The sequence below is a fragment of the Hoplias malabaricus genome, chromosome 6 (genome assembly GCF_029633855.1).
Source record: "Hoplias malabaricus isolate fHopMal1 chromosome 6, fHopMal1.hap1, whole genome shotgun sequence".
Taxonomy (NCBI): Eukaryota; Metazoa; Chordata; class Actinopteri; order Characiformes; family Erythrinidae; genus Hoplias; species Hoplias malabaricus.
Genome location: NC_089805.1, coordinates 18,913,411 through 18,936,012, shown reverse-complemented (window position 1 = coordinate 18,936,012; position 22,602 = coordinate 18,913,411). Strand labels below are relative to the sequence as shown.

Sequence of the window (22,602 nt, the reverse complement as noted above, 5' to 3'; positions counted from 1 at the left end):
ATTATTGAATTAAGCAATATTTAATTTTATAAAAGGAATGTTTTTGAACCAGATTTGATATTTTCCTAATTATGTGACAATTTCAGGTACAATTTCAAAATAATTAATAATAAGTAATAGAAAAACAGTGTGTACATTAACAACTGAATTTTGGACCTTCATTTATGCTTCAACCAGGAATTTCAGATTTTAAACTTTTATCTATTTGGTATGATATTGTTTCAGATTTGTAATGACACATTTGTAATTCAGATGGATTTTTTTAATGGTGTGATTTGAGGTCTGTGTCATTTTCTAACAGAATTATTTTAAGTCAATAAGAGACTGCTTTTGGAATTAAACTAGACCAGTGTTGTAGATGGGGAAATTAATTAGGCCAGGATTAATTAGGAGTGTGCTGCAGGGAAGCTGAATATAAGTACTGAAATAGCACCACAAATTGATTTAACTAATTCAGAATTATCAAAAGGAATCAAAGTGCTTGTTGTATTGCTAAGCTTGGTCTGATACTAGAGATGGATGTAGTACTACTCTGGATGTAGTAGAATATTTGGTTTGGTAGCAAAAATAATCTCAAGCTTTCAAAGACAACCAGTCAAGCACATACACTCCTATTTGTATCATCAAATCAAATTTTATTTATATAGCGCTTTTCACAACAAAAAGTCGTCACAAAGCAGCTTTACAGAGTTCCGGGTCCAAGCCTCCTATGAGCAAGCCAGGGGCAACAGTGGCAAGGAAAATCTCCCTCAGCTCACGAGGAAGAAACCTTGGAAGGAACCAAGACTCATACAGGGAACCCATCCTCCTCGGGTCGACACCGGAGACACAACGGAGAACAAAACAGAAGTAAAAGTGAAATGATGACAGATGAAGGGGTATTGTAATGTAAATGTAGTATATTAGTGATGTATGAGTCTGAGGAAGGAGAAGGTGATCAGGGATTCTGTGTGAGTTAAAAGTAGGTGCAGAGTTAATTTGAGATAAAACAGCATGGCCAAGTATGATAGTGTAGATGAGACAAGGCCAGGATCTTGTACAGGATACACAGGGGCTGGATCAGGGCAACACCTGGAGAGCAGCAGGACATCTCAAAGCACGAGAGAGACAGGAGAAAGAAAACCAGACAAAGGTATCGTGTAGAATGAAGCCTGGCTTTGGCTTGCTGAAATAACTATGGACTTTTTTGGGAATTATGTCACTTTAATGGCAGCATTTGTCTGTCTAAAGTCCCAGTATATGCCTCTATGTCAATAGTATGGTCACACATTTGCAAGTCACCCATGCTATAGGCCTACTGTATACTATGATCTCTGTTGGCTTTTGCACCTTTCCCTGATAAACATCCAGATGTTTCCTTTTGTGTTTGACACAGAGAACCCAATATCCATTGTCTCAAAAAAAGACTCGGAAACAGACTTTTCTTATCATAAGCATATGATTCCATTGTCTTTTGGACCATCTGTGATGAACTTTGTTGCAGAGAACACATTTGGATTTTTGTATAACATTGATGCATAGCTGTGTCAAGTGACATGGGTTTTCCAGCATACTTCTTTGGAAAGTCATGCAAAAACCTGCTAAGTGTGAACATGAACTTACTTGTTAAGGATGTCTCACAAATACAGCAGCCTTTTCAATTATTTTAAGACCCTGTAGTCAAATAAGAAAGCATGAGATTCATAAAATCTCCAAAAATATCTTTTGTCTGAAATTTTTTTTATAAATAATCTGTAAATATGACATCAGTCACTGTGTGTGTACTGAATATTTGTAATTTAATGTTTGCAAAATTTTAATATTGATAATGTCCTTGCAATATTTTTTAATAGATTGTCTGTTGTCAGTGTGCATGAGCACTTAGACAAGAAGCTTAAATATTAATAATCACAAAGTTCAGTATCCTTGTACTATTTAAAATTTAAGTCAGTATATCATTGAATTTCTGTAAAAACACAAGATCACATTTACTTATATATTTTATGTTTTGAAAAATTTATTTTGAATTGTCTGATCTATTTTAAATGACACTTAGGTGTTACAAGGAATGCTTCTGATGTATATTCTACATGGCGCACACAAATCTTTGATTGATTGATGATTTATTGGTTTATAGTTACAATTATAGAGCTTATATAGACACTGAAAGCACTTTACATTCTTTGGTATATTAAACCATATCAGCCAGCACCAATGTGCAGCAGCCCTGCCAATCCATGCCAATATGCTTACCACATATCAGCTACATTGACAATCTTGTCTGTAGATTTGAAATGAGAAATATAATTGCTAAGATTTATACCCAAAGATTTATCCATAAGCTAATAAGGGACATTACTTTGAATGCCAGTGCTGTAAGAATATCATATGTTAGTTTGCACCACAATATGGGTCATACAGTAAGATATTTACACAATTTTTTACTGAAAAAATTTAAGTGTTTTTCATCTGGTATCTCTCAGACGATGACATTAAAGTATAAATGTTGTGCAATGATATTGCAGCATATAGATATGCAGAAGTAGCAACAAGCAAATACGGACCAACTGCGGGTGTGCAAAATACTTTGCTTCCTCTGATCCCTTTGTGCAGACCAAAGAAGAAAATTATACTTTGTCATATTTGTCCTGGTCTATTTAGCATTATGTTAAATAGACCAGTGACACATTTGACAAGAAAAAAAAAAAGGATTTTATGAAGTATATTTGGCAACAACAGCTACTATCCGGTGACCTCCTGAAGCTGAAGAAACAATGATTACTTCAAATTCAGTGAAGTTCCCTTGCAATCCGATTAAAACAGACCTTTCTAGCAAGTTTTGGTGCAGCTGTTTTACCTGCATAGTGTTCTCATCTTAGAGGGCAGCATAGTTGTATGTCTGTCCATAGCCTGCTTCTCGCATGTACTTTTCAATATCCAGTGGCTCTGGAACTCGGAGTACCACTGTGTCATTGGCACTTCTTTCACTGGAATGGAGCTTTGAAATCACTTCGGCTAATGAGGCTCGATCCTGTTGCCTCCACTGGCAACATTCCTTCATGATGGAGTATCTAACAAATGAGTGTCTTTTAATCATTAAATATTTAGTATGCATAAATTGTATTTATACAATTACTGTTAAGTTACCAAATGTTATGTTAAGTTACCAAAGTGGAGCAAAATCACAGAGCTTAAGATGTGATTTTGCCTGTTTTGTGTGTTTTTAATTAGTATAATCAACTCTGGCAATTGTGTTTACTTACAGTGAGTGGGAGCAGTTGGAGGGTCTTTTTAAGGTTTTCCCTCTCTGTAAGTATTGCAGGAGTTCACTGGGCATTATTCTAGGAAATGGAGGATCTCCTGCAGAACAGACAAAGGGAATTTAAGTTGACAAGCTGGATTACAACCCCAATTTACAATTGTGTAAAACAATTAAAAACAATACGATTTGCAAATCCTTTTCAAACTATATTCAATTTAATATACTACAAAGACAAGATATTTTATGTTCAAACAATTTTTTTCCCCCCAAATACAATTTGAACAGGACACTTTTCCACTTTGCATCAGTCCATCTCAGATTCTCTGAATCTTTTGATGACATTATGGACTGTAGGTGATGAAATCCCTAAATTCCTTGCAATTGTATGTTGAGAAACATTGTTCTTAAACTGTGGGGAGATTTGTTCAGGCAGTTGTTCACAAAGTGGTGAACCTCACTCCATCCTTGCTCAAAAATCCTTTTCTATATAGGCCATAGTACTGTAAAACCTCTGTGCAATTGTAGCCCATGTTAATTGCTGGGGTAAAATAATAATGATAGCGTGAAAATAACAGATGAAATCGGCAGTGTGTGTGAGGAAATACTAGTAAAATGCTCAGAGAACAACCCAGTAACATAGCTCCAGTTTCAGATATCTCAGGATTATTGCAGACTACAACCCCTGGCAAAAATGATGGAATTACCAGTCTCTGAGGATGTTCCTTCAGTTGTTTAATTTCATAGAAAAAAAAGCAGATCACAGACATGACAAAAAACTAAATGCATTTCAAATGGCAACTTCCTGGCTTTACAAAACACTAAAAGAAATCAAGAAAAATAATTGTGGTAGCCAGTTAACAGTTAGATTTTTAGAACAAGCACAGGGAATAAGTTATGGAATCACTCAATTCTGAGGAAAAAATTATGGAATCATGACAAACAAAATAACACTCCAACACATCACTAGTACTTTGTTGCACTATCTCTGACTTTAATAACTGCTTGCAGTCTCTGAGGCATTGACTTAATGAGTGACAAACAATACTCTTCATCAGTCTGGCTCCAGCTTTCTCTGACTGCTGTTGCCAGATCTGCTTTGCAGGTTGGAGACTTGTCATGGACCATTTTCTTTAACTTCCACCACAGATTTTCAATTGGATTGAGATCCAGACTGTTTGCAGACCATGACATTAACTTATGTGTCTTTCTTCAACAAATGTTTTCACTCTATGGCAAGATGCATTATCATCTTGAAAAATGATTTCATCATCCCCAAACATCCTTTCAATAGATGGGATAAGAAAAGTGTCCAAAATGTCAATGTAAACCTGTGCATTTATTAAAGATGTAATGACAGCCATCTCCCCATTGCCTTTACCTGACATGCAGCCCCATATCAATGACTGTGGTAATTTGCATGTTTTCTTCAGACAGTCGTCTGCATACATTTCATTGGACAGCACCAAACAAAAGTTCCAACATCATCACCTTGCCCAATGCAGATTCGAGAATCAACACTGAATATGACTTTCATCCAGTCATCCACAGTCCACGATTGCCTTTCCTTAGCCCATTGTAACCTTGTTTTTTTCTGTTTAGGTGTTAGTGATGGCTTTCTTTTAGCTTTTCTGTATGTAAATCCCATTTTCTTTAGGCAGTTTCTTACAGTTTCTCACAGACGTTGACTACAGTTTCCTCCCATTTGTTCCTCATTTGTTTTGTTGTACATTTTCTGTTTTCAAGGCATATTGTTTTAAGTTTTCTGGCTTAACCCTTTGATGTCTTCCTTGGTCTACCAGTATGCTTGCCTTTAACCACCTTCCCATGTTGTTTGTACTTGGTCTAGGTTTTAGACACAGCTGACTGTGAACAACCAATATCTTGTGCAACACTGCATGATAATTTACCCTCTTTAAGGAGTTTGATAATCCTCTCCTTTGTTTCAGTTGACATCTCTGGTGTTGAAGCCGTGATTCATGTCAGTCCACTTGATGCAACAGCTCTCCAAGGTGTGATCACTCCTTTTTACCTGCATACTAACGAGCAGCTTTAATCTGATGCAGGTGTTAGTGTTGTAATGAACATTTGCAGGGTGATTCCATAATTTTTTCCTCAGAATTGAGTGATTCCATAATTTATTCCCTGTGCTTGTTCTAAAAATCTAACTGTTACTGGCTACCACAAAGTTGCCATTTGAAATGCCTTTAGTTTTTTGTCATATCTGTGATCTGCTTTTTTTCTACAAAATTAATCAACTGAAGGAACATCCTCAGAGACTGGTGATTCCATAATTTTTGCCAGGGGTTGTACTAGCCATTTAGAAGCCACTCCCAACTTAGATGAACTGCAGATAAACTTTTCCTCCATTTTGACACTCAGTGAGTGAAACACATTTGTCTCTGTAGTCTTTGTAGTGTGAGCAAATAGGAGAGCTCATTTTTTTTCCTGAATTAACTAATTTTGTCTTCTGAGTTCGAGCAAGCTTGTTTTTCCTGCCTTCTGAGTATGAGAGTGGGAAATACCCCTGTATCTGAGCTAGTGAATCCTGACTGTTTTTTTTTTTTTTTGAGGACCATTTCCAACTGGGGAACCGGTTCCTGCTTACACCATCTAGATGGAGACCTGGTTCTTCCAATTGGCACAGTCATTTCCATTGACACTCAGTAGGACAAAAAAGTATTTGGGACATTGTTTTTGTTTGGATCCATTCCTGTTAATTTTTTTTTTGGAGATCTCTCCTTTTATTTTTCTTGTACCAGATTTCATTGTGCGTATGATGTATACACACTGTAAAATTTCATAATCACAAATTGGTGGGTTATAAATTATTTTTAGTTCAGATTTAGAAAATACAGCTTTCAGTGTGAATCTTTCTCATTTATCTAAAAGAAAGGAAGTGAGATTCATTGTGTTCTAAATGCAACCAACATTTTAAATACATCTTACCCTGTTCTGTCGCATCATTTTCTGGGCTGTGTGGTACATCCTGTAAATTAACATGTCTCTGTTGCGAACCTAGCTTATGCAAATTTAAGTACCACTGGGTGACACTGAAAGGTTTCACAAACCTAACAGCTTTGAGCTGTATATATATACCCCTTTTTTAGAGAGGGTAGTGAGCCAGAAGCCTTTAGAACTGAACTTCCTGCACTTATTAGAATTCCCCCCTACTAGAGCACCCGGGTTACACAATAATTTTATTTGGACTGAGGTGATTGGCTGGCTTTCCTGTCTACCCACTACATCACTCTGCCCCCATTCATGCAGAAAAGAGGTGCAGTAGCTATGGATAAACAAAGAACGAAGCATGGGGTAGAGAAAGATAAATCCAGAGGGTCAGCAAGAAGGCACATGAGTGTAGCTGTTGAGTGTTTTCTTGTATGTGAATGAGACACTAGGAGGTTTTATGTGGTTTCATGGTGACTGTGCAGCACTCTCTGTGTGACTTATCAAGCTGTTGTGTTCCTGTGCTTTACAGAAGTGACTTTGAAAGGATGGCTGAATGTATAGGGTGGGACTACTTTGGTAGAATTGTTTTCAAATATTGTCTTAGCCTTACTGCTTCCTACATATTCACCTACTCCTACTTTTTTAATTTTTTTATTTTTAAGAATTTTAATTTGACATAGATGTCCAAGTGTCCATTGTTCCCCAAAATAAAAATGAAAGCAAGATTAAAAATAAGGCTGAAAGGTGGACTAATCTCATCAAAAGCATATGATTTCATTGTCGTTTGGATTTTTTAAAAATTATTCATTTATTTATGTATTTTGCCTAAGCACACTTGATTAAATATTTCTCTAAACGTTCAAACCCACATGGACACAGGGAGAACACACCAAACTCCTCACAGACCCCAAGTGGCCCTTGAACCCACAACCTCCAAGTCCCTGGAGCTGTGTGACTGCAACACTACCTGCTGCGTCACCATGCTGCCCCTTCTCTGAACATATGAATTATTATTTACCTAGTCTCATGTTGAAAGCAGATTTATTTCTAGCACTTTTCTTTAAATCATTTAAAACCATTCAGTTTTTTCAGGGAAGATAAAACAGACCATTTCGAATAACTCACCTAAAGTCACCATTTCATATAGCAAGAGGCCAAATGACCATCTAAAAGAGAATAGAATATCATTAAGACCATCTACAAAGAGAATAGAAGTACACATCAAAACTAGATTCTTGACAAACATATGATGCTGCAAGCAAATAAAAAATGAATATCTCTACTCACATATCACTGCATTGACTGACAGGTTGACGAGCTAACACCTCTGGAGCCTGCCACTTCCTCATCTCCATTTCTTCCACTTCCTCTACCGATGGCGTATTCACCTTTCTACGGAAAGCTGGGCCTAAACCCCATAGCTTGACTGAGAGGTCTCGACCCACCAGGACACTTCGTGCCCCAATGTTGCCATGTATGCAGTTCTTGCTATGCAAATACTCCTGAAGCATAAGTCAAATTCAAGATTACTGATGGTCGGTGTTTAAGGTTACAGTGTCATCGTTAAGACTGTAGAGTTTAAGTAAAATGGCTCCGCAACTATATTTTTGCAGAGGAATTTTTGATCTCTTCTGATGTTTTGAAATTTAATCTGTTAAATTAAATAAATATATCTTTAGGTATTCAAGTATATTTTAAGTATTCAAAAATTTAAGTTAATGAAAAATGAAAAAACATCCACCATGGACAAGTAGCAGGTGAATCTAATTCACAGATAAACAGATACGAGACAGTGAGCAATATTTTCCTGGCAAAAATAATGGAATCACAAATTAACAGGATGTTCACTCAGCTTTTTCTTCATTGCAGCATATTTACTACATGTTTATCCTGATTTTATAGGCTATATGATATAAATTTCCAGATCAATTAAAGGAAATAAATTATGAAATTATCAACAAAATTCACATTTAGTAATTTGTTACTCCCCCACTGGTTTTGGGGTGGTTAGAATTCTTTGAGTTATAGACTTCACTAATGAAAAACAATATTTTGCAACAAGCTGGATCCACCCTCTTAATTAGTGGCAGATCAGCTTTGTAGGGTGGCACCTTGTCATAGACAGTTTCCTTTTTATAGCCCAACATAATCATCTTTATATGCTTCATTATGAACTATGCATGTTTGAGCAAGTTTGTGAGAGCTAAACATGCAGCAGATGATGAGTTTTCTCAGGCCACAACTTCCAAAGGGAAAAAAAGGCAGAAAATGGGACCCACTGCTCTAAGTGAAGTGATTCCATAGTTTTTGCCAAGGTAGTAGTTCTGAATATCAACTGAATATGTATCTGATATTTAATATTTGTCAAGCACTGGTACGGTACAATGATTAATATGTTCTGGAGAGTTGAAGAAACATGCAGATTTATCCTGTATACACAAATGGATTTTATGTGCAATTTTATGGCTGTTAAATACAATATGACATGATTTGAGGTAACACTGACCAGAGCAGAGGCAATCTGTCCTCCCATTGTGAAAATCTGTTTCTCTGTCAGGTCACATGGTGTTGCCACACCTTGGTGGTCCTGTGAATTTGTGAGAGTGAATTTATGCCACACCAAAAATCATCATTGCCTGTTGCAGTGTTTGTATATGGCAAATATATAAACAATCTGTGTTTATATATCTGTGTCATTTGTCTTTCTTATTATTTGAAGTTCATTTAATTACTTTAACAGAAAAAAAATATATATATATATTTATCTTTAATAAAAAAACAAAATATTTAACAATTGTACATGCTGGTATTCAGTGCAGTGACTAATTAGCAGTAACAATAATTGCAAAAATTTGTGTGGGGTAATATTTTGCAGTATTATTTTAAGGTACATTCAAACATTGCGTTTATCAGACATTCCTACAATCTGTTCTTAGATACATACTGCACGGTATCAGATAACACTGATAATATGTGGGGTCAACTTTTTGATCATTTAAAAAGAAGCAAGCAGTCACATCTAGTTATTAAAGAGCAAGTTTGTCTCTTTATTTGCTGTAGAACGTCTTGGTTTTATTTTTAAAATGTGTCCTTAACGTCTTGCTCCCTCATGGTAAGGTTTTTTTTTTTATCAAGAGCCTATGAAGAGCCTTCTGTTCATTTTCTATGGGTTCCAGGAAGGTTCACCCCAATGTATTTTCATCATATGTAACATGAAGCATGTTCAATTCCCCAGTACTCTATTCCCTACATCCCTCACTATGGAGTGCACAAGATGAAGTGCATAAGGCACTAATTAATTTTGGGCACAGCCCTATAGGGATAACTGAAGCAGCTAGTGATCTGGGCCATCATTTATAAAACTCTGTGTGGTTTCTGGAGTGAAAGTGTGCATTTGCAAAAAAAAACAAGAAAATAGAATCCAAAAAAAAATGTATAAAACCATGTTTTCTCTTTATAAATCTCAACTTCAAAACATGTGCATGTGTGCAGCCACATGTTCTGCCTCAGTAACGCCCACATTTGCCTATAAATTGTCAATGCAAATAACCTTGTGAATATTAAATTATGAGCTTCTCTGCTCATCATGAGAAAACTGAGCCTCTTGCCTATTTATAGACCCGTGAATATGTGCAAGTTACAGCTGTTTAGGTTTGTAATTATCTGCAGCTATTACCAGCTTATAACCATTTCTTGTTAATTATGGAGTTTATTTTCTTATAATAAAAAATTAAACAACAACAATAATAATAATAATAATAATTAATAATAGTAATTAACAATTAATGGCACTTTTCAAAAAAGTGTTTAGAAAGGGCTTTGTAAATAATTTTTTACAGTGAGATAATATACTACAAAAAAAGTAGAATGAGATACAGCAAGCAATGAATTTTTTATATGCAAATTATATTAACAAGTGAATGTTAATCTTCCTTAATCCTTCTTTAATCTTCGTTTTTAATCTTTATGCAGTATAGACTGATACGTATGACGATGATTTGCACATTTACGTGTAATTCTCTATTTTACCACATGATGTCACCAATTTGTGCTCTCTCTGCAAAGTGGCTACGCATGGGTCAAAACTTGCTTAAATATACGCTCATTCATTCATTCATTCATTCATTATCTGTAACCGCTTATCCAGTTCAGGGTCGCGGTGGGTCCAGAGCCCATCTGGAATCATTGGGCGCAAGGCAGGAATGCACCCTGGAGGGGGCGCCAGTCCTTCACAGGGCAACACAAACACACACACACACACATTCACTCACACACTCACACTTACGGACATTTTTGAGTCGCCAATCCACCTACCAATGTGTGTTTTTGGACTGTGGGAGTAAACCGGAGCACCCGGAGGAAACCCACGCAGACACAGGGAGAACACACCAACTCCTAATATACGCTCATTTTTACGCAATATATTTCTTTATAAATCACAGTTTCTGCGTGAGATGTTACGTACGCACATTTCAGATCCATTTTTTGTGTGCACGCATCCATTTTAAATGAGGCCCCTGGTCAGTATCTCTACCATTAACTCTTAATATCAGATATCCTGTTGCATAATTAATTTTTATTAAAAGTTGTCATTTGATTATCTGTTTTTTAGCCCTTTTTAGTGGCTGTTGGTGTTGGTTTACAGACCTTCAAAAATGCAGAAGAGTGTCACTTTAGACACTTAACACTAACTGGTGTCATTTTCAAATATAATTTTACTCTGAGACTTTAATGCAGACAGTGTAGACTCCGATTTGTTGCTTTAACTTAACCGTAGTGAAGTGGCCTGAGCAATTCATGTCACCCCCAGTCCTCTTTTAGAGTGATGTATCGCGGATGTGTTTGCGTGTTCGGCATTCCTATATATTGCTCAGAAACTGACATATTCAACATTATTATTCCGGACAACTCCACACTCCGCTCTGATATAGCTCTCACACTCACTCACAGTGCCTCCAACATGAGAGAAAACCTTTTGCTTAATTCGTAGTGATTGAAGACATGGCGGACACAAAGCACATAGTGACCTTTGATCCTACTCTGATTTATTTCACTCTCAGCAACGTAAATGCATCACGAATTTGCACCCAGAAAAAGTATTTGTGCCAATTGATATAAAACCGACCACTAGGGGCCTGCTGTAAAAGACTACTGCAACATGTGAATTCGTCAATTTATCACAGTCTTGATCTGATCTGTGCTACTGACCTTGATAATATAGAGTCTTATACTGGCATCTCTGACAAAAAGGTCATTTAAAATGTATGTTTCTCCCTAGTACCTGTAAGAACATTATCAATTATTATTGTGATTTAAAATGACCCTCTATTTTCATTACTCTTTGAAAAATAAAACAAACATTAAAATAAAAAAATACTTTTAATCAACCTTATTTATTTCAAATGTCAATTAATGTGAAGGGATTGTATTTCAAGTTGTTATAAGGCATTTCTATTGACCTGTTCTTTATGAGAGTTCTGCATGTGAAGTAATTATAATAAGTAATATTTGTAACCATATTTTGTAAATATGGTGATTTGTCTAAATTATTTTCTAGGTAGGTTGTTTCCTCACAAATTCAGAGTTATCTTAGTCATTATTCATCCAATAATTTATTTGAGAGTAATAAAAAAATAATAAATAAATATATATATATAATAATAATAAATATAAAAAAAAATATGAAGAAGAATTATTCAAATGTTTTCTACTCCTAATTTGTAGGTGCACAGCAAATTTTCCAGTGTTAAATCAACACTATTAGTGTAAACTTAACACTGAGAATGTTACATTTTTTACACTAACAGTGTTAATTTAACACTAATAGTGTTGATTTAACACTGGTGAATTTGCTGTGTGTACAATTACTGAGTGTAGTGCATCTGTTTCTGTATGGATGAAGAGCTATGAATTTAATAACATGCATGTTACTTATGCACATAACTTATGCATGTAAAACAGCACTGTAGTGTTTATTAGCCAGTAAGTGTATATGGTACCTGTCTGCATTTCCATAAGAAGCCTAGCAGGTCTCTGTTTTCCAGCTCCTCTAGCACCATGATCAGTGGTGATCTCATGGTCACCACCCCCAGCAGAGTTGGCAGAAAAGGATGAGGCCCCAGTTCTGACAAGAATTGTGCAAATCCCAGGAAGTTTTGATGGTCTCTGGCACTGGCTGTTTCTGTAGTGTAAATAAAATAAATTAATGTGTTATTCTTTAAATATGACTGTATGTCTTTATTTTCTTACCATAGCCATTATCTCTCACCTGACATATGTATTTAGCCAATTTCCATGTTTCTCCATATAGAATATGTATTTATTCTCCATAGAGAATATGTATTTAGCCAATTTCCATGTTTCTCCATTTTGCTTGAAATGAGTCTGTGAGTTTGAGTCCCATGACTTTTTTCTTTTTCAGCTTGTGTCTCCAGGGGTCTACTTTCACCGTGAAAAATTTGTAGTTGATACCCCCTACTGATTTGAAGTTATTCAAGCTAGAGCAGACAGACAGGTGGTTTCTCCAAGTGTTCTTTTGGACCCCAAGCCTTTCATTCATTCTTTCATTATCTGTAACCGCTTATCCAGTTCATGGTTGCGGTGGGTCCAGAGCCTACCTGGAATCATCAGGCGCAAGGTGGGAATACACACTGGAGGGGGCGCCAGTCCTTCACAGGGCAACACACACTCACACCTACCGACACGTTTGAGTCGCCAACGTTTGTTTTTGAACCGTGGAAGGAAACTGGAGCACCCGGAGGATACCCACGCAGACACGGGGAGAACACACCAAACTCCTTACAGACAGTCACCCGGAGCTCGAACACACAATCTCCAGGTCCCTGGAGAGTGACTGCGACACTACCTGCTGCGCCACCATGCTGCCCACCACAACTCTCCATGAGGAAAATAATAACTTTTATTGCATAAATGTATATATCTTGTCTAGACCTAGACTTACAATAGTTTTCTTTACTTTCTGTGACAGGTAGGACCTGTCGAACTGTGTTCAGTTTTCCGCCGGACCCTTCTTATGATGGCACCAGTGAGGCAAATAGTGAAGTGCTCACCAGTAAAGCTACATAATTGATTTGGTCGTGTGTAGTATAGCGGTGGTGGTGTAATGAACTGATTGGCTGGGTAATTACATTTAATTGGTCCTGCACACTGGCGTTTGTTTTGTCTGGTGGATACCAGTTGCATAAGTTGAGCAGCGCATTGGGGTTTTCGTGGTACTCAAAGCAGTCCCTGAGAGCCTCAGAAGTACGATGTGTTTGGTGCTGTGTGGCAGCAAGAGACAAATCAAAAGTGCTTGTCCCCTTGTGTTGCTGTAATAACCTTGGATAGTTTTTATTTCATGTGTTATTGAAAGATAGCAGAGTGGTGTTTTAAATAGAATAAATAATTGCAAATTTTATCCTTTGTGCTTGTTTACACTAATGTTGCGCTTTTCTGTCAAGAATGCCGTTGGTGGGACGTTGTCCAGTGGAGAAGCTGATTGAAGTTTGTAGTGTTTGCAGAGGTATTGAATTTCACTGGAGTGCTGTATGTTTAGTGAGCTGAAGGTAGTGTGGTGCGAGTGATTTTCATGTCTGGCCCTTATTGCTCTACCGACTTCATTGATGTGTCATTGGAAAGCTCAGTCTTGTGGCAATGGCAAGTTTACCATTGTCTGACTCTTTAATTAAATACTTGATATCTATAACTGGTATTATTGTGATTCCTGTTCTGAGAAAAGCACATGTAGAGCCATACCCTCTTTCTTTGCTAACTGAATTTCATGCCAAATCATCCATTATCTGTAACCGATTATCCAATTTTAGGGTCGCAGGGGGTCCAGAGCCTACCTGGAATCATCGGGCGCAAGGCGGGAATACACCCTGGAGGGGACGCCAGTCCTTCACAGGGCAACACAGACACACACACACATTCACTCACACCTACGGACACTTTCAAGTCGCCAATTCACCTGCAACGTGTGTTTTTGGACTGTGGGAGGAAACCGGAGCACCCGGAGGAAACCCACGCGGACACGGGGAGAACACACCAACTCCTCACAGACAGTCACCCGGAGCGGGAATCGAACCCACAACCTCCAGGTTCCCGGAGCTGTGTGACTGCGACACTACCTGCTGCGCCACCGTGCCACCCATGCCAAATCATGCTTATAACAAACTAAAAAATCAGAAACCTCTACCATTTGAGTTCAAGTATGTAGTCAGTATCTGTGCTATCACAATAATAAGTGGTAAATGGTGGTGTAAATGCAAAACCTTGATATTAGAACTATTAGCCTAGAGTGTCATTCAACAAAAATGTATCAAAAGCAAAAAAACACTTGTTTAATTCCTATTAAACATTACAGGGGCAGAAACCCTAAGTGAAAATATAATATCTTTTAAAGTGTACCTTTAAGGACTCGTAAGACGACTGCCCTCTGGTCCATAGTGGCTCTGTAGAGTGTGACTTTACTGTCTGGTTGTATTGCAAATGAGAGAATCAGTGGGGTAATTAACTGAAAAGACTCATGCTGCCTCTCTGTGGACAGTGGCTGTGCTGCAGACTCAATGCTGGGCCTGTGGCTTTGTGCTGGAGCTGTCATTGGTATGTCCTCATACTCCAGTGGGTTTAACTCCGGAGGAGCTGTCAGGGATTAAAAAATGTACTTAGTTAAAAAGATTACTTTATTAATACTTAATTAAATGGGTACTCCACTGTCAATATATTTCTAATACATTTCTAAACTATTTTTCAACCATTCAGAGGGCTTTGGTGTGAAATGCTACTGTAAAGAAGCCTCATATTATTTACTATGATTTTAATTGTTTGATGTACCAAGCTACATATTTGTAATAATTTCACATAACTCTATTTGTGAGCCCTGGGTGGCATTAAATGCATTGTGATATATGGTTCTTATCTGTCTCCTTTGCAGCCTTTTGTCTCTTTTTGTTGCACAGTTTTGTTTTTGTCCACATGTATTCTGTAGCTTAGTTTATGTTTTTGTTCAGGAACCACCCTTTTTTCTCTTTTCTCTAATTTTTTCCATCTCTACTCTATCCTATATATCCTATCCTAAGTTGCATACATACTTTTCTGTCCACCTATTTCCCACTGAGAGAAATGTAAAGATTCTTTGATGTATCAAGACTGATTGTTCCTGGAAAAGAACATACTGACATGGGATAAGAATTTGTGCTCATGCCCAAGTTTTGGAGCAGGCAGAGTGAGTCCCCAGGGTGGGTCACAAGTTGAACCACAAAATGATAGACACTGCTTACTTAGCCATATTTTTAGATCTCATCCAGTTGTTTTCATTCAGATGTTAATATTAAAATTGATATGCTTCATAGTAAAATTTTAGAAGGGCATTTTTATTTTAATGTTGCAAATAAAAAGACACATAGTGGAACAGTTTAATTTACATTTGTTTTGCATTAAAGCATCCACTGTGAAGAAAGAGAGAGGCTGCCGCTGTCTTGAGATTTTAGTGGCTTGCTCTAGTATGTTCATTTTAATAGTTTGATTACTTCACTAAAATGAACATAGAAGAGATGAGAAAACTGCTTGTGTTTTCATTTTTTTCGGGCTACCAAACAATGGTGTTTTTTTGTGACAATATTAAAAAATAATAATAAATAAATAAATAAATAATATATTCATTAAATAATTAAAATTGAAGGAAAATCCTAAATAATTATGTGATTTACGTAATTATAATTTAAATGTGCATTTAAATATTTTTGAATTGTATTATTTAAATTACTTATTTAATTATTTAAATATTTATATTTTTATTTCATGCGTCTTGCAGCCTTGCATTATGAAATAATTTAATCTGTCAACTTCATCCATCATCCAATGGGTGGGCCTAATTCAGATCCAGTCAGATTGATTGGCTAGATTGCACAGTAAACGCAAGACAGATTGATCACGTATGTGTGATTCATATTTCCATCTACTAATGATAGTTTTTGTTTTGTTCCTGTATCCTCCCTTGTCTCTGCCTTTGCCCCACCTTAGTCATCAGTATCTCCACCTGTGTCTCCTTTGTAGTCCTGCCCTCTTGTTTCCCCTCCCAGATGTTCCTTGTCTGTGCTCTTGTTTATAAGCCCCCTGTTTCTGTATTTTTGTTGGTGGACATTACATATCTGTGTTCTAGTCTGTCTATTTAGTACATGTGTTTCAAGTCCCTAGTAGTTTCAGTGTATATTTTGTTTGTCTCTTATCAGTCTGTTTGTTCAGTCCTTTGTTTACCTCAGTTTTAGGTCTTTGTGTTTCATCCTGTTTTTGTTTAAGTTGTTTCTCTATGTACTTATCCCAGTTTCCTTGACCTAGCTATGTTCATTTATATTCTCTTGCACTGTTGTTTACTTTAGTCATTCCTAGTTCTCCTCAGTTTTGTTAGGTTTTCTTGTCCTTAATAAATTCTGTGTTATTGCATTTGCATCTGCCTCCGTCAATCCACCCTCCGTCACACACCCTTGCTGCTCTGTTATCTTCCACTCCATCAGGTTCCACCCCAGCACCCAACAGAAAGCCTGTAGTTAGCGCTAGCTAGGGCAAGCAAATTTCCTAGCGTTAGCCAACAGCAGGCTATCGATCTAACATTTTGGCCTCTTAAAACTATTATTAGTAGACGGAAATATGAATCTAACATATGTGATCAATCTGTCTTGCCTTACTGCGCAAACTAGCCAATCAATCTGACTGGATCAGAGTTAGGCCCACCCACCCTGATAGCAAGGAGACAGTGGACTACTGTTGGCCCACTGAGGGCAAGGTTGGAGGGACCACTGGTGATTAAACAGAATTTTAGACAAAATGCCACATTTTAGCACTTTTCCATTCACACTCCAATTTACATTTTTTTTTTCTTTTGTTATCCTTTAAAAATAAGATTACTAAATAAGTTTAATCTAGCACAGCGTCAACATTTTTAGCATAATCATTTTATATTAGGCATACTCATTATTATATCTCTCATAGTTGCTGGTAATATTTGTATTAGTTTGTTTTCCAGAATAAAAGTGTGAATTTATGTGAATTTAAAATCAGTTTGAGGAGATTAAAAATTAGTTATATCCTGTACGCAGAACAGTAATTTGTTCTGGACCAGAACAGGTCTACAGTCAGTGGTGTGCCAGCCTTTTTATGCCAGTGGACCAATATATGCTTGTTGTCTGGGCATTGGTGGATGATGTTGACAGGTTTCATTATTTCATGGTGCAAGACTGTAAGGTGCATAAAATAAATATATAAATAATGAAATAATTAATTAAATTATTTAAATAATACATCACAATTAAATAAATCACAATTATTTAAGCTTTTATTACAGTTTTAAATTATTTAACAACAAACATTTAAACATTAAAAACATTTAATTAATTCTCCTTTTAATTAATTGTTTCTTTATTCACTTAATTATATAATATTGTCATGAAAAACCTGTGGCACATTGCTTTGATATACAAATGTGGGTGGGTCTAAAGCCTCTGTAAAATTAATGTGTTCTCTTTTAATTATGCTGCAGTTACACTATGCCACCTGTAAACGAGCAACACCTCTTAAAAAATAATGAAATGCTAAATAAACTGATAAGCTTCATATTGTGATGTAACATATTATTTGCAATTATAAAGTGCAGGCATTTTTGTGTCGTTTTTAAAGACAAATATACACATGGGAAATACATACCGTCGATGCCATGCAGATGCTGCCTTTTGCTTCTGTGCTGTCTCTGTGCATTATGCTGTCGATGTTGTGAGTGTGGTTCAGTGTGTGTATTATGTCTATGTGTGTCATGTTGAGTGTGTACCTTGTGTGTATGTGTATAAGGCTGACTATCTGTGTGATGTTGGTTGTTTTGTCTGTGTGTATGAGACTGACTATATGTTTGTTGTCTATGTGTTGTGACAGAATGGACCTCTTTCTTTGAGCATAGTCGTAGAAAACACAAAGTTAGAAGTGTGCCTAGGAAAATAGCCAGCAGCAATACAGGAATCACTATTACTTCCTGCTGATAATCCCGAGCCACTGACAGTGGGGGTGAGAGAGAGAGAGAGAGAAAGAGAGGTTTCTGTATACATTATGGAAATTTGATACAATATTAATCACAGGCTATCTGAAGCGTTCAGAAGTAAGTGAACTCCACTGACCCCAGCATTGCACTGATCTCATATTAAGCCAGAATAAACCCACAAAGGCTGAGTTTAAAATGCATAAAACCTAATGCAAAGACACTCCTGACCCATAAAATAAGGCTGGTCCTAAAATTGGTTCAAATTCAAGTGCTCTTCAGAAATATAAATATATGTTAAATAGACAAACAATACTAATTTGATTTACAGTATTTCCTTGGAAGATCTTTTGCCAGTTATGTTGAAATATTTCATATGACATGCTTTGAGCCAAATAAAAATTAACTGCAATGATATATGGATCTTTTTAAAAATGTAGTTAATATAATGTATATATTTATATTTCTCCCATTTCTGGCATTATATGTACCAATGAGATTATGTAGACAGGTTTTCCTTTAAAAAGAATATGCATGATTGTAACTGAAAAAAAGAAGGGGTAAAGAAATACATTTGACTGCAGTGGAAAATGATGAGTGGAATAAGAGTATCTTGCTTACCACACAGCCTGTCCGAGAAAGCACACAAACTGGTGACATTAGATGAATTAGACATGCTGTAAAAAGAAACAAATTTCAGTGTCACCAGCTGATAATTCCATTGCTCGTTCTGATCATGCATAAATGTCTGGGCAGCTTCTGCTGAAAGGCTAAATTAGAATTAAATTTGGGCACTGAGCATTTTTTTTTTTAACTGTGCGTTTTAGTGTCATCTCTGGCACAGAGAGGGTGAGTACAGACACTATGACAGGCATTTGGGAACCCTCTCTGGAAAAGCCAGGTGTAGAAGCCTGGAGAGGCTGTACATAGCAAGCATTGATCTGCTGTGGCTTAAGCCTGCTGCCCGAGCTTTTACAAAGGCCCTTAGACATGCATCTGTCATGCAGGCTGTAATTGAATTTGCTAGCTCAAACACCAATTTCATTTTCACTTAGGTTTCAAGAGTTGTTTGCACAGTTGCATGTGTTGTTTTTGATATTTGGTCCCTGTACTCTTATCAGTTTGTCAATTTAAAGGCTTAAAATACCTACAGTAAGTATTAAAATAATCACAGTGAATCCACAACATTGTAGACAATATAATTATTTATTATTAGATGAAGCTTGTCCCAGCTATTAAATGACATAAAACTACTGTAAATACACTTTAAAGGTAATTTTTTAAATTAACAGCTGAATGTATTGCTCAGTATTGATAAAATATAAAAAAATGTATCTAAGCAGTCTAAAAAGTTATCATCGTCTGGTGGTGCGGGGTGTCATTTGCTCTTTGACCACGTGTACACGTGGTATGTTGTGCCTCTTTAAGTTGAACATATAGAATATATTATAAAAAATATATTTCATACAAATTCTCATCAAATTCTCCATAATCCAAAAATCCCTAAAGCATATTATAAGTGTGTTTAGCATCCCTTTTCATATTAAGTATTTTTGTTGTTTCATATACAAGAGAACTAAGATATGGGGGAGTGGAAGAGTTTCCACTCTTTTGAGAAGGGTGTCTACAATATTTTGGAATGTGTCTGTCGGAAAATTTGCCAGTTCATTCCACAAGAGCATTTGTGCAGACGCTGATGCTGGAAGAAAGGGCCTGGCTCCCAGTATGCTTTACACCACTCCATGATTGATATTGTGTTTGGTAAGGTAAGGCTTGCATGCAGTGGTTGGTTGTGGAAACCCATGTCATGAAAGCTCCTGGTGCACAGGTGCTGTGTGGTGAGTCATCAAAGCATTAGCAAATTTTACACAGTGTGTGCCATGCTTTCTAACTTTACATGATCTGACTCTTTGTAGCTGAGTTGTTTCACTTAAAAGTTTCAGTAATATCACTCAGAGGTGTTTGTGGAATATCTAGGAGGGAAGACATTTCACAAATTGATTTGCTGTTGTAACTGTGGCATCTTATCACAATACCACGCTTGAATTCAATGAGTTCTGTAGAATGACCCATTATTTCACAAATGTTTGTTAAGGCAGACTGCATGATTAGGTATGTGATTTTACAAACCTATGGCAAAAGGACTGAATTAAACATTTGTATTCAATAATTACGAGGTATGTCCCAAAACTATTTATGATACAGTATAGGTGTTATGATGCAAAGACATTAGTGTCTATAATGATTACATTTTATAGAGCTAATCAGTAATTTTAATATAGTATAATCACAATAACTACAGAGCTATATTTTTGTGAAACACCACCAATACACATTTGAAAGTGACAGGAATATTTGCATATCATGTGAGAGAGCAGTGACATAGTGGTTTTATATCACATACTTTCTGACATGACAAAAACAGCAGGCAGATCCAGACTCATTTAAATTATATATATATATATATATATATATATATATATATATATATATGTAGATAGATAGATAGATAGATAGATAGATCATTTGTAAGCCTAAACATGTTTTTTTAAACTCCTGTTAATATATAGAGATATATTAACTAGGAAGTAAACATTTATTGTTCCAAACATGATTTAAGCATTGAGACACTATGGTGTATTATTTTCACATACCAAGAAGAGGCAATGCAAACTTGTTTCACAGACATACTTATTCTATGATGCATGGTCATTCTGAGATATGCATAAATCATCTTTTAAGGTCTGTCTTGCTCTCTGTATTTCGCACTCAACCTGTTCAGCTGCATTGTTCCCTTGAGCACACAAGTGACTCTGCACATTGGCATGCACATACACACAAATTGCTGTACAGTATAAACCGAAACTCTAAAAAAAAATAAATCACCATGGCCTAAAAAAGTTCCCAGTGGGGATGGATTTTAATTTACTTACAAGCTGTTAAAAATAATAATTTCAGTTATAAAAGGTTTCTTGTAATTTATTGTTTAAGCCTGTTAACAGTAACTAGTGTCTTCTGTGTAATAGTATTTTATGTTTTTTTTAAATGAATGATGTGTTGTTATTTTTGTGTTACTAGGGGTTAAATATGTCTTTTGTAATCATATTCACATTTTTTGTTTAATTAATCTATTTGATTAAAGTGAAATATGTGGCATAGTTAAATAAATTGCACATAATGTCTTACATTTCTTAGTTTAATACAAAATGTCAAAAAAGTTTTAGAAGTAGACTTACGTTTAATGCTCCGTAAGCACAGTGTAGACTTGTATTTCATTTCTTACTTGCTGTGATCCATGGTTGTATTTGTAAAAGTAATATCCAGTGGCAAAGACATATTATATTCCACCAGTTCTACACTTTATACAGCCTCTATGTGGTGTGTTTGTTCAGCCTTTCTTCTCCTCTCCAAATGTAAGCCCTGCCCAAACCCTGTTTTCTCCTCACCACACCTAGTGCTCACTTATCTAATCTAATCCTGTACACAGGAAATAGTTTGGATTTTGCTTTTTGCTTCTGGTACCTTATTATGTTATGGATGGACAGGGATGAGTCACCATGGATCTATTAAGATGGTATAAGGCTAAGTACGACAGAGATCAGATTCATTTATTTATAGGCTTCACCTGCCAACACTGATCCAACCTGGAGCTGTCAAGATGAAACCAAAAGATTTCACTGTATGTACAAAGTAAATATATTCCTTGTTAACAAGTAACCTCTCATAACCCATTGTATATAGAGGATCTTCATTAAAATACTAACTAACACAGGGCTTAATCCCAGACTCTTCAACCCCTAGTCTTTGTGGGAAAGTTTCCGTCATGGATGGTGAAACATAAAATCATAAATTACCTTCTTGTCATTCTGTGTGCATTTCCCTTTCACAGGAATATACAACCTTCATTGATGTAAAAATAGCAGTCTTGTATTCACAGGTGCCTCAAAACTTTAACTAACAAACCTGAAGAGGATCTCTCTATCTCTCTCTTTATATATATATATATATAGATCATTATATGTAACTACTTATCCAGTTCAGGGTCGCAATGGGTGACACATACACTCACACCTACGGACACTTTTGAGTCATCAATCCACCTACCAACGTGTGTTTTTTTATTTTTTTATTTTTTGGACACCCAGAGTGGGACTCGAACCCACAACCTCTAGGTCCCTGGAGATGTGTGACTGCAACACTACCTGCTGCACCACCATGCCACCCATATGACCACTTCCTTGTTTCTACACTCACAGTCCATTCTCTGATATGAGTGGATCAGACACAGAAGCACTGCTTCAGTTTCACTGCAGGACTGAGAATAGTCCACCAAGGTGAACCAATGAGGTAGGTGTGTTTAACAGAGTGCACAGTGAGTGCACAGCATTTA

General features: G+C 36.4%; 1 protein-coding gene across 5 annotated transcripts; it reads right to left on the bottom strand.

The window, feature by feature from the left end:
- Positions 1-671: 671 nt before the first annotated feature.
- styk1a (serine/threonine/tyrosine kinase 1a) lies at positions 672-21,578 on the bottom strand. Of its 5 annotated transcripts, XR_010803685.1 has the most exons (12): positions 21,449-21,578; positions 18,834-18,889; positions 17,891-18,229; positions 14,600-14,833; positions 12,190-12,371; positions 8,697-8,777; positions 7,478-7,692; positions 7,316-7,356; positions 3,243-3,339; positions 2,837-3,050; positions 1,603-1,653; positions 677-805 (listed from the first exon to the last, which is right to left on the bottom strand). XR_010803685.1 is itself a non-coding variant. In XM_066675081.1 (11 exons), exons 2-10 carry the CDS (start codon positions 18,886-18,888, stop codon positions 2,855-2,857), a joined length of 1,440 nt encoding a protein of 479 aa, XP_066531178.1. In that variant the 5' UTR covers position 18,889; positions 21,449-21,578; the 3' UTR covers positions 672-1,653; positions 2,837-2,854. The 5 variants fall into 5 exon arrangements, 3 of the variants coding, with proteins under 3 accessions (XP_066531178.1, XP_066531177.1, XP_066531179.1); XM_066675081.1 differs by having other exon boundaries at positions 672-1,653; XR_010803684.1 differs by having other exon boundaries at positions 1,603-3,050.
- Between the last annotated feature and the right edge of the window lie 1,024 nt (positions 21,579-22,602).

What these genes read in the sequence shown, in the direction of transcription:
- styk1a (XM_066675080.1), bottom strand. Translation starts at nt 18,888, where the DNA reads ATGTCTAATTCATCTAATGTCACCAGTTTGTGTGCTTTCTCGGACAGG. An exon ending in GCATCTGCATGGCATCGACG is followed by an intron (nt 14,834 to 17,890) that starts GTATGTATTTCC and finishes AATCCCTGACAG; the next exon opens with CTCCTCCGGAGTTAAACCCA. An exon ending in TCCAACTGCTCCCACTCACT is followed by an intron (nt 3,051 to 3,242) that starts GTAAGTAAACAC and finishes CTCATTTGTTAG; the next exon opens with ATACTCCATCATGAAGGAAT.